Below are 12,086 nucleotides of genomic sequence, written 5' to 3' on the forward strand. Positions count from 1 at the left end.
TTTGCTCAGTTTTCTCCAAACCTAAAGCTCTCATGACACGTGGGTGGTTGATGTCTCAGATCCAGAGAACTGGGAGTTCAAATGACAGAAGCCACTCTGAACCAAATACCTTCTCAACCACTTTAACACTGCTTGCAAGCATCCTAACATTAAGCGTACTTCATAAGGGTAGCTGGGGTTGCTTAGAGTGTTCAAAGTGATCGAATATCAACCTGAACACTAGGCTTCATCCAATGTCTGGTTAGGCCGGTTCGCTCCCATAAAAGAACACTGAGCGTATTTTGTAGAACAGCACTACCAGTTGCCTCAGACAAAATCCTAATTGTGACGCACCCCGTGTTAACAGGGCCTCAAGAAAGCTACCTGCCAAGAGAGTGCCCGTCCGTCCTTAGTTCTGCGGCAGACACCCAAACGCAGGTGAAAGCAACGCCTGAGGGTTTTCGGCAGCTCTGCAGCTGAGGACACAGAAACCCCGCAGCTCAAGGGTAAACCATCCTGCTCCTGAAGATTCCTCTAAGACTCATCTACACTCCTTCGGACGTTTCATCTGACCATAGCGTTGCTTAATAAAACACAGAGGTCAGTTTTCCTTTGGTTTTACGTGGTGCCCGGACACCACGCACAGGCCGACTTCCCCACCTCCTGAGTCGGCGGGGAGAGGACGCCCGGCCCTGAGCACTTTGCCACTTTCCAAAGACACCCTGTCAGGACGCCCTACGGTCACAAAGAGCTTCAGGCGCCCCGCGCTACGCGACCGCCCAAAAAAGACTCCAAAGCCGTGTTTACTGCCAGTCGTGGGTAACCCAGAAAGGCTTCCTGTACGAGAGCGTTTGCGCCCAGCCTCCCAGCAAGCATCGCCCAGCTGCTGGGCCTGCAGGCCGCGGGAGGGTGGAAGGACACCCCGGGCCGGTCACGCCCCCGCCGGGCACGTCGCCCTCCCGCCCCCGAGCCGCGCCGCCGCAGTGGACTTGGACGCGCCCCCAGGCCTCACCTAGCGAAAGCGAGGGGCCGCCCGCCCTCCCCCCTCCCCCCTCCCCGTCGGGCGCGGGCTCCAGCCTCGGGCGCACGAAGGCCACGTCCCCGGGGACGGGCGCCCAACTCTATGGTCCGCGCACCAGTCGCCGACCCCCACGTGACCCACGGCAGCCAATCGAGGCGAGGCCCGGACCACTGAGACGACGGCGGCCCGGGACTAGAGCAGCCCCGCCGGCCGCTCGCCGTCCCTCCCCAGTCCCGCTCCGGTGCTCCCTGCTCGGTGCTGCCGCCATCTTCCTGGAGGAGAGAACCAGAGGCGAAAGGTCCCCTCCCCGTGGTCGTTCCGAACTCTTACCGTCACCTGCCCTCCCCCCGTCCACCTCGCTTCTCACCGGTCATTTAGCTCCATCTAAAGAAACGCTCTTCCCCCCCATTCTAGTTATTCACAAAGCAATGAATTACATTACCTGTTCCACTCTTATCAGCGTAAGGAAACGAAGCTCATAAGGTAGGAACTGTGGCGAAACAGGGACGAGCCGCCATCTTGGTAAAGGAGAAGAGGCTACGCTTGACCTCCCCCCCACCCCCGGCCTCTATATGGGCAACCGCCGTGGGAGGGGCACGGCGCCTGCGCAGAGGCGGAAACCGCGGACGAGCCTGCGCCTGCGCACTCGGAAGCTGGCGGATGGGGGCGGGGAGGAAAGCGTTGGCAAGGGGGCGGATCGACGCGTTGACGCAATCCGCCCACGCGCGGGGCGGGGCGGGGCGCGAGTCAGCGGCCGGTGCTGGGCGGATCCGCGGCGCGGTCGGTCGGCGTTAGTTCCTCGGTGCGTCCGCGGTGAGTATCTCACCGTGGGTCTCGGCCGCCGTCGGGGCGCGAGCTGTGGGCCGACGCAGAGGGGCGGTGGCCGGCTCGGGGCGGTGGTCTGTCCGCTTCGGGGGGGACGCGGGCGGGGCCACTCGCACGGTGTGGGGGAGGGGCGGCCGGCCCGGCATCCTGGGCCCTCCCGAGATCTCCCCCCATCCCCCCATCCCCCCGGCGCTCTTCCCGCTTTTCCGGCCCCTCCTCCGCCCTTCTCGGCCCTACCGGGTCCTGGCCCCCGCCCCCCGGGCCCTGGCGCCGGCGGAGGCGGCGGGGTGTGTCCCGGGCGAACCCGAGTGGCCCTTCTCACCAGGTGGGAGTTACGTGGGGCGTGGTCAATAATGGGCCTGGGACGTGGAGCGTGCGCTGGCGGTCGTGGTTCGGGAGGCACGGTGCGGGCCGCGCTAACAGGGGCGCTTCGGCTTCGCAGGCTCGCGGCCGAGAGGAAGCTCGCGGGGCGCTGGCCGCCCGCTGCACTCAGCAGGCCCCGCCTGGCCGCACACAGAGCGGGAGGAGAAGGAGGACGGGAGGGGAGGGGAGGGGAGGGGAGGGGAGGCCCCACGCAGGGCCGAATCCGGAGGGACGGGCGGCACCGCCGGGGAGGGCCCGTTCCCCTGAAGGCCCGAGATGGGGCCGACCTGTGGCCGCCGTGGCTCAGTAAGGCCTGCAGGACCTCCTGTACCTTTACGGCCTCAGTTTTCGTCGGTGCCTCGCTGCCTGGTCTGTGTCCCCAACACGTGGACGCGTGACCCAACCGCGCTGACTCACAGTTCCGACTGCTGTGGTCTTTCTCACCTTTGGCCTTGGTTCAGAGCCTGCCTTTTGCCTGGAGCCCGCTTACCTCCACCGTTTGCTTGCCTAGTTCCTGCTCTGTTATTCAGGACTGCGCCCGGGTTAGACTTCTTCCCCCTGAAATAGGTGTCTGCCTGCTGTCAGCCTCTGGTGGTCCGTGCGGTTGTTGTCCTGTGAGGGGCAGGGGTGTGTGGACCTGCCCAGCCTTACTTGTTGCCTAGGACAGTGGTCAGCACGAAACAGGTTTTCAGGTATCTCTTGAACAACTCAGATCATTATAATACTTCAAGACAAGCTTAATGCCCAAAACAGCCTTGCCATCATAAGGAGAGATGTATGATGGTGTAGGGGTCGTGCAGGCTGCTTTCCTGGTGTTTGTAATTGTAATTTAAGGTTCAGTATTTTCGGTTTTGGTAGCTCCCACTTAGGCTTTCTTTGCACCGCCCAGCCTCCTAACTCGCAATGAAATACGGCAGTGGTCTTTTCGGCCATAAAGTTATCCTGATTTATTTATTTATTTTTTTCCCCCATTTTCTGTCTTGATCTCTCAGCGAGCACTGCAGCCCAGGGTAAAGAACAAGGGCTTTTCAGTCAAATCAGATTTGCATTCTGACTGCTCTTGAACTAGCAGGGTGACCTAGGGAAATGGGGATGGGATGGGCGGGAACCTCCCTCCGTGGACTTTAATAAATGTGATTCAGGTCCTTTCTATACTCAACTTGAAAGACAGAAACTGCTGTAAAAGGAAAAGTTGGCTTTGTTTTTTCTCCAGAGAGAAGGGGACACCAAAGCTCATTTGGCCGCAGAATTGGGGTGAAGCCACTTGTATAGTCTTACTATCTCATTTTGTGCTCATCGTCATACTTGTCACTAGAGAAAACTCATTTGATTGTGGGGTGCTGCCCTCATGCTGTTAAGAGTGTGGTATACTGTACATGGACCTCAAATCCAAAGGCTCTGAATGCCAGATGTTCCAAGGGCTCTGGATGAGGGACTGTGGACCTTTGGGTCCTACTTTGCAGGGTCGTTTGTGGATGGGGATAGTGAATGTAAATGCAAGGATGACGTGTCAGTGGATGGTGGCTTTGGGTAGTCCACTGATACACAGAAATGCCAGTAGCAAAGCAAGTTTCTGTTGCCGAGAATCCATTTTTAGCCATCTGTTCTTTGTCCCCTTCTGTTTTAGAAAAGTTGATTTCTTCTGTGTGGATTGGGGTGGAAGTATTGCTCTGTGGAAGAAGGAAGCCATGGGTCAAAGAGAAAAAAATTTTAAATAGTTTCTAGTATCTAGAATGAGTGCATAAATTTTTCATTTGACCTAATTTCTGAGGTTTGGGGGGATCTGATTGATCTGCATCCAAGGTTTAAACTAATCACAGTGCTTTGCATTTTGTGTTGCTGGATCAAGGCTTTCTCACTGAAAACCAGGCACTTCAGAAGTTCAACATTTCTCTTTCAACTTTCATTTTACATTAGTCAGTTAATAAACTGTTGGAAAACTGTAGTGGATCCAAATTATGTTTCAGGGGAAAAAAAAAAAAAACCTGAGTATGAAAGAAATAGGTTGTGGTAAGAGAAACTTGGTAAAAGTAAAGCAAAGTTGAAATAAGTGTTTTTTTGAGAGTTAACATCCTGTTCCAATAATATTACAATAGTATTCTCCACTTCCGCATATGTGTGCATCAAGATAGGTTTTAAGTGGGAGGAAACCGATAGGAGTGATGGTCCCCTTCTCGCCTGCTGAGCAGAATAAGGGCCTGCGCATGCGTAGGCTCAAGGCGCAGCACCGTCAGGGTGCTCACGTGAAGTTGGTTGGGAGTACAGGCAGGGGCCCAGAGCTGAGTGAGGAGCGGGTGTGTGGAAGCTCCGGAGCAACTTTGATGACAGTCCTCTGCCCCACCAGGTTGGTGTGAAATCAGATGCGTGTGATAGCTAGTAAGGCGAGAGCCTGCTCTTCCTTTCTATCCTCAGGCATTTATTCTCCAGGTGAACTTGAAAGTCATTTTATCCAGTCCTTTAAGAAAAAAAAACCTCATCATTAAGGAGTCCAGCTGGGATTGGACCACACTTATCTACTGATTTAAGAAATAAAAAGTGATTTGGTTCATGCAAGGCCTGTTTTCTTTCTAAATTTGTTCCTACATTTGTTTTGTTTTTGCTCTATTATAAATGGCATTTTCCCTCCATTTCCATTTCTTGGTATTCATTGCTAGTGCAAAATAGAACTTTTGAGTTACACCTGTCTTGTATGCAGCCTCCTTAAGTAAATTACCATATTCTGGAATCTTTTTTAACCAAAGTGTTTGTGGGGTTTTTGGTGTGTATTCAGTCATATCAGAAAAATCATTTTCACTAAATCTGCCAGAGTAGCAGTAAATAATCAGGATGAGACTGCAACATCAGGGTCTTATTTGGATTCTGCTTCAAATGAACAACGACGAAAAAAAGAGACAATTAGGAAAATAACCCTGGATATTTTGTTATATTAAAGGACTATTGCTAATCTTCCTTATGATAATGGCTTGTCGCTTTTCAGTGCTTATTTTTAGAAATATCTAGTACTCATTGTCAGGGATCTGGGACAGTGATTGAGCGGATATTTGAGTTGGTAACTGTTGAATCTGGAGGATGGGGTGGTCCTTGTGGCTTTTGTTTTACTTTTGAATATGTTTGGAGTTTTTCATAAGTGTTTTAAGATAACTGTGGTGGTAATGGGCATCCTTTCCTAATTAGTGATTGTAATTTAAATAATTTAGCATCTGTTGTTTAGAGGATAACGTTTGCCGTTGGTTTCCGGAAATATATTTAAGCAGTTTCCTCACTTAGTGTTTTTATTAGAGTTGGTTGTTGGATTTTATCACATGCGTGTTCAGCATCTATTCACATATGGTTTTCTCCTTTAATTTGTTGTAACAGCTTGTATTGATAGATGCTTTTGGTACATTTCCGGGATATAATTGCTAGCAAGTATTTCATTGACAAATTTTGCATTTCTGTTCATAAGTGAGATGGACCTGCAGCCAGCCAGCTTGCTTGCTCTTTCTTCTCCGTCTGGGTTTGTTGTTGGAGCTGTGCTGTCTTCATAAAATAACTTGGAGTGCTTTCCCTTCTTCTGTAGTGGCTTAAGTGACGCTGGCGTTATCTGTTCAGTTTTGGATGGAATTCAGGTCTAGTTCTGTCCGGTCCTGGTCCCTTTCTTTTTTTTCTTTTTTTTCCAATTCTTTTTTTTTTTTTTTTGGCCACGACATGCATCGTGTGGGATCTTAGTTCCCTGACCAGGGTTCGAACCCGTGCCCCCTGCATTGGCAGCGCAGAGTCTTAACCACTGGACCGCCAGGGAAGTCCTCATTGGTAACTTTTTCTTCACCTGTTCAGTGGCATTTGTTCTAGTCAGGTTTTCAGTTCTTGCTTCAATTTTGGTAATTTACAGTGTCTAGGAAATCATCCATTTCTTCCAGATTTTCTAGTTTGTGGCCATCTTTATACATGTGGTCTCCTGTGTCTGTGATTATATCTTCTTGTTTTTCCTCAAAGGAACTGGTGAGGAATTTGTTTTAGAGAACCAGCTTTTGGTTTTACTTACCCTTCTATTGAGTTATTTTCGGTGTTCTTTAATAGTGAAAATACGTAAAACCCAAATTCTCATTTGAGTCTATGAAACTTTACTGTGCCCCACTGATTTTGTTTTTATCTTCTTTCCATTGCTTTCTAGATAACTTATGGCTTTACTTTTATCCCTCCTTGATCCAAGGGTTATCCAGGAATGTTCTGAATAACTAGGAGTTCCTTTTTATCATTGTTTTAACAGGTCACGATCTGAGAACACTGACTGTAAAAATAACTTTGCATAAATTTTCTTCACAGCAGTTATACGGTAAATAAAGTGTTTCTCTTTAGTCGCCTTTCTTTATCTGTTGACTCAGGGTTCTCTGTGACAGTTGATTCCGATGTGTTGTGGTCTCAGACCTCTGCCCTCGCTCACACTGCGTGTACGGGGTCTGTCCAATTCCGAGAGGAGCTATTAAAGTCTCCCACTTGAATTGTATTTTTGTCAAGTTCACATAGTATTTTTTCTAGTCTTTGCTCTGTGTATTTATCTGCTGTAGGTATTCATAGATACGGGTTTATGAATGGTTTATCTTTATAAATTGTTCCTTTTATCATGACCACACTTTCCTTAAATCCCAACCGGGTTGATATTAACAATGTCTCTCCCTGTTCTTTTGTGTTTGCACTAGCTTGGTATCTCTTAGCCTGTCCCTTTGTTTTCAGCATTTTTTTTTTAGCTACTTTGCTTTAAGCATATTTCTTCCATGTAACAGACTTTGGTTTTCTGCTGTTCTCCCTCCACCCCGCCACCCCCAACCTGTCTCCTCTTTTAAGGAGAAAATTTGCTTCTTTCACATTTAGACTGGTGACTGATACTCTTGAATTTTTCTGTTTCTTTTCCATATTTTTACTGGTTTGATCAAGTTGCTGTTCCATATTTTTCTCTTAATTTGGAAGTAAGTTGTTTTTAATGGCTACCTTCACCTTTTTTTTCATTATCGGATACTTACATCTTTATTATTTAAAACAAGGTGTCCGCTGCTTCTTCTGCCAGGACCATCTATCTATTTTCCAACTGACTGCTCCCTTCTCCCTCTTGAAAGTTTTACCTCTCTGCTGTCACTCCTGCCCCCAACTCTTAGGTTTTGCTGAGGAAGTTTAATATTGTAAATTCTGGACTATGAATAGTGTTCCCCTAGGATGTTCCTTCTGTTCAAGAGATCTTAAGTCACTCATGTAGCACACAGTCCCAGGTAAACTCTGGGATTGCTCTTCCTGGGAAATGTTTCTTCTGTTATTACTGTTTTCTTTTCCTCCAACTTCCCCTTTTACTTAGGGGAACTCTTACTGTTAACAGGTAGATTTCCTAGATTTTGTCTCTGAGGCTGTCTTTTACCCATGATTTCTCTCCCTGCTGTTTGCCTTGTGCACTAAGATTTCTTATATTTGGTCTTCCATGTCACATTCCGAGTCTCTACTGTGACCTTTCATTTAGTTCAGCTACAGCAGTTTGGGTTTGAAAATCGTGGATTTTAGGTCCAGAAAGTTGTGTTTGAATTACTGTGCTTGCATCTTCATCATAGCGATACCGTTTCTTGGTTCCAGGTGTTGTCTTCCTCCTCCTGCAGCTTGGCTGTTGAGCTCATCTTGGAGGCAGCGGGACGAGGGCACACTCACATGGGCCTGTCACCTTAGCCCTCGAGTCCTCACACCCAAGGTCTCTGTTCCCAAGCTCTTCCAGGGTTCACTGTATTCTTTTCCTTCCTTTCTGGTTCTTCCTTCTGAGGAACCCTTTATCTTCTGCTTCTCTTGCTGCCTAGCGTTTCTGCTGTCCTGGAAGCTTGCCTTGATTCTGCTGCCTAGGTTGAAGCATTTTGGACAACCTAGATGGAGCTTTACCTGTCTCCTTAGAAGTGGTCCTTCCTTTGCACACGAGCCTGCACCCAGTACTCCTTCCCCACCTTTAGTGATGATCTGTCAGAGCACGAAGCAGTTTGCAGACCCCTCCCCCTCTTCCCCTCTCGTTCCTGCCAGACGGATGAGAGGGAGAACCAAGACTGTATCCTTACCTTCTATAATGTCGTACCACAGAGCTAGAGAGTTACACATGCTACTGCTGTCTTGACCTTGGTTAACCATTTTTTCAGAGGTGGTTTGGGAACATTTCCATTCAAAAAGGAAACTTGGGGGCGTGCAGTATTCAGGAATGTTTCAGTCTGGGGGAAATAGGGAGGCAAGAAAGTGAAAGAAGTTTTCTCATAAGTTTCTAAGCACCAGAAGGAATCAAATTTGACTGCATTCACATCTCTTGACTTTGTCACCAAAGGTTAGCCAGCAGACCCCACGTCTCCCGAGGCTTCAGAACTATCGTCACACTTCTCGAGCGCTCAGGTGCCTTCAGTCCTTTTTCCTTTACTTGTAAGTGTAGTTGTGTTGCTGTGTGTGCCCCAGTGTCAAGGTCCAGTTCTCAGGAGCTCAGGAAGTCTCCAGCACACAGCAGACAGATGGGCTCCGACAGGCACCCCTTCCTTGTACAAAGCTTTCAAAGAGACAAAGGAAATTACATAATTCCAGAGGTTATGGGAATTTGTGTTTTTCTCCTGTTGCTCCCTAGTGCCTAACGTATAATCAGTACTAAAAAAGGTATTGTTGAAGACATGGAACGTATATATGTATACATGTGTATAGATGGTCGCTTTCATTAGCTTAATTTTTTATATCTAATTTATATAATGAGGTGATAATTTCATCATTTCTGGGGAAGTATTTGACGTAATGAGAAGCTGAGTGAAACAGAAGCTATTGATGCCTCATGTAAGCCTTTTTACATATCAGTTCATGTTCTTGTATATGTGTATGGATGTACATGTATTTTTCTTTTTTTTAGACAGATTGACAAAACTTCACTAAAGATGTCTAAGGTAAGAGATCACACTTCATGTATCTACAGTATAAGAAACTGCTTTATGTTTTGAAACCTTTTATAGTCAAGATTTTTATGATTCATTATTTTTAATATAACTGATATTTGATTCATTAAGACAGAGTTCTAATTTAACAGTCATCCTGAAAGCTGTGAGCTTTCTTTTTTCAGATTTTCAATTTGTTTCTAAAAACATTAATGACAATCCATTTAGCCTCCCTAGATCATTCCCAGCAGACCATTCAAGTAATAATTTTAAAATTGTAATAATTCATCATGATGAAATTTATGGGGTTCTCAGACTTGATAAATTGGCTTACGTCAGCTGTTGCAAATTAGCCCAGAGCCCGGAAAGGAATAGGTTCTAAAAGACATGCTGAGAAAAGCAGAACTTGTAGTTAAAATTGCAAGATTATTGTTTCTCTTTACTTTTTATTTTTAAGTCTTTGGGTGTTTCTTACTGTGATGCGCAGTCATAGTGATTTTCATTTTTTATACAAGTATCAGTGTGGAACTTTGATAAGCGAAAAAGAAAATAAAAATTAGCCATAATTCCATTGTTCAGAATAACTGCTTGTAACGTTTTGTGAATATTCTTTTTGCATGTGTGACTATATATTTACAAAAGGTAACCTTAAAGGAAATACTATTTTAAATCTTGCCTTTTACATTTAATAAATCAATTGCTGTATCTTTTTTTATTTCTTCCCATTTTTAGTATATCACAGCCTAGATTTCACTGTTCTACTATACTTGCTTTTTTGAATCTCCTCGTGTCAGGTATCCATCTGTCAAGGAATATTGACACTTCAGCGGCATCTGCCGTGACCCCTTTCTCACTCTCAGTCTTCTTTCTCTTGGCCTGTGAAGCTAGATTCTCAGAATCCCACCCCTAAGTGGGCTGCCTCACCCTTGGTGGGGCTCGGTCCCGTTGAGCTAGGAATGCATCAAGAGACGTGACTGTTTCCTGGCTACTTTTCACAAGTGCACCACTCCCGGTACACGAAGTCTTTACTTTGGAAGCTGTTCCTTAGCGAAGTTTGTTGAATGAGACCACTGTAAGTGTGGCCTTACTTTGTAGGTCTGACAGATTTTCCTTCAACTCTATAGACAGTTTAAGTTGAGATTTGAAATTGTACTAAGATGAACTAAGCATGTATCTTTTATGTATTGCTTCATTGCTTAACAGAAATGTTATTTTAGGTCAGCATGTAGGCATGAAATGATACTGGATTGGTTTTTCTTCTTTTTTAAATATTTTCAAATGAATACCATCAGTTTTCCGATAGCAGTGACTTTTTGGAAGTATCGATTTATGTGTATACTTTTTTGATTTGTGAGAACTAATGAGATCTATGTTTGTCACAGGTTTAATAATGTCTTAAAAGCAACTAATAAGGTGTTTATTTGTTCTTTTTTTAGCAACAACCAACTCAGTTTATAAATCCAGAAACTCCTGGCTATGTTGGATTTGCAAATCTTCCCAATCAAGTTCATCGAAAATCAGTGAAAAAAGGTTTTGAATTCACGCTAATGGTGGTTGGTAAGAAATTAACTTGTACTCTCAAGTTATTAAATATGTGGGTATCCCCTTTTCCCAACCTGTGGAGTATAATAACGTGACCTATAAAGTCACAGGGAAGATTCCTTTGTTGACGGAGTCAAATAACTTGGGAATTTGAAAAAAAAACTTCTTTAGAAAATTTTGCTTAAGTGCAGAATTATAATTTTTCTGTCATTTCCTTGCTTGTATGTAGTGAAAGTGTTTGCTCAGTGTGACAGCAGGCCTCTGAAGCCCCCCCTCCCACCCCCCAAATCCTTGCTGCCTGGTGTCCATGACGCTTTCTAGCCCCTTCCCCACTGAGCAGGGCTCACTCGTGTAGCCAGTAGGACGTTGTGGAGATGAAGGTGTGTGCCGTGGAGACCGGGTCATAGGCACTGCGGCCTGTGCCTTGCCTTCTCTTGAATCAGTCACTCTCGGGACACCTCATAGAGAAGTCCTACAAGGCAAGGCACTGAGGCCTGCCAGTAACCATGTAGTGACCGTCTCAGAAATGTCCTCCAGCCCCAGTTAAGCCTGCTGGTGACTGCCATCCTGGCCAACATCACTGTCACCACAGAGAGACCCTCAAGCCATCACCGCCCACCTTAGACACTCCCGAACCCCTGACCCAAAGAGTCCATGAGACGATAAATGTTTGTAGTTGGTTTAGGCCTCTGAATTTTACAGTAATTTGTTACACTTGAAAGATAACAAACACCTATAATTAACCAGAAGCGTATTTATTTAATACTCATAAAAAGAACTGTTCAACTCCTTCTGGTGGGTATATTTTAAACAAGGAACAATCCTTACTACACACACGTATTTTAAAATAAGCACTTAAAGTCGTTTGAAATTGAGTGGTTACCTGAAATTTCTATTATATCAGATATATTTTATCATGGATTATAGCATATATATTCTGTTTCAGTGTGTCCATAACAAACTTAACTTGATGAACTATTAATTCTGCTTACCATATCACATTTTATTTCATTCCTGATAATTGCAAAATTCTCCCCAAATGCTGAGGTAGCCACTGGAAAAGCTTGATGGGTGGTCATGCATGAGTGGGACAAATGATTGTTTCCTGGGATAAACAGTTCACAAATCTGAGATGAAAAAAACTGTGGGACCCTAGGCCCAGAGAAGTGAATGGTGACATGTTTTAGGAGCACAATTACATGATGATGTTAATAATGCAAATTCCGGTTCCTGGTAGAAAAGAGAAACGCAGTGCAGTCTGTCACACAGTTACTTAATTTAGAGCTTTAAAACCAGACAGTTACTTCTGGCCCTGATAGAATAACTCAGGGGTTGACATATTCTTTCTGTAAAGGGTCAGATAGTAAATATTTAAGGCTTTGTGAGCGTTACGGCTTTCGGTGCAGCTGTTAGCTCCACGACAGTGACGACACATGACGACACATGAACAAACAGGC

General features: G+C 45.8%; 2 protein-coding genes across 4 annotated transcripts in view; one reads left to right on the forward strand and one right to left on the reverse strand.

The window, feature by feature from the left end:
• The window catches only part of HDLBP (high density lipoprotein binding protein), a 67,956-nt gene extending 66,387 nt beyond the window's left edge, over positions 1-1,569 (reverse strand). For both annotated transcript variants that reach the window (XM_061189356.1, XM_061189347.1), the window contains exon 1: positions 1,443-1,569. The gene's annotated coding sequence lies outside the window, so the exon portion shown is untranslated. The remainder of the gene's footprint in view (positions 1-1,442) is intronic.
• A 154-nt stretch (positions 1,570-1,723) lies between these two features.
• SEPTIN2 (septin 2) overlaps positions 1,724-12,086 on the forward strand; it is a 32,721-nt gene continuing 22,358 nt past the window's right edge. The window contains exons 1-3 of one of the 2 annotated variants that reach the window (XM_061189468.1): positions 1,724-1,813; positions 9,066-9,099; positions 10,524-10,644. In XM_061189468.1, the coding sequence (XP_061045451.1) occupies positions 9,091-9,099; positions 10,524-10,644 (130 nt within the window). In that variant the 5' untranslated portion in view covers positions 1,724-1,813; positions 9,066-9,090. The remainder of the gene's footprint in view (positions 1,814-9,065; positions 9,100-10,523; positions 10,645-12,086) is intronic. The other variant, XM_061189478.1, reaches the window with a different exon arrangement.

This window comes from Eubalaena glacialis, chromosome 1 (genome assembly GCF_028564815.1).
Source record: "Eubalaena glacialis isolate mEubGla1 chromosome 1, mEubGla1.1.hap2.+ XY, whole genome shotgun sequence".
NCBI lineage: Eukaryota > Metazoa > Chordata > Mammalia > Artiodactyla > Balaenidae > Eubalaena > Eubalaena glacialis.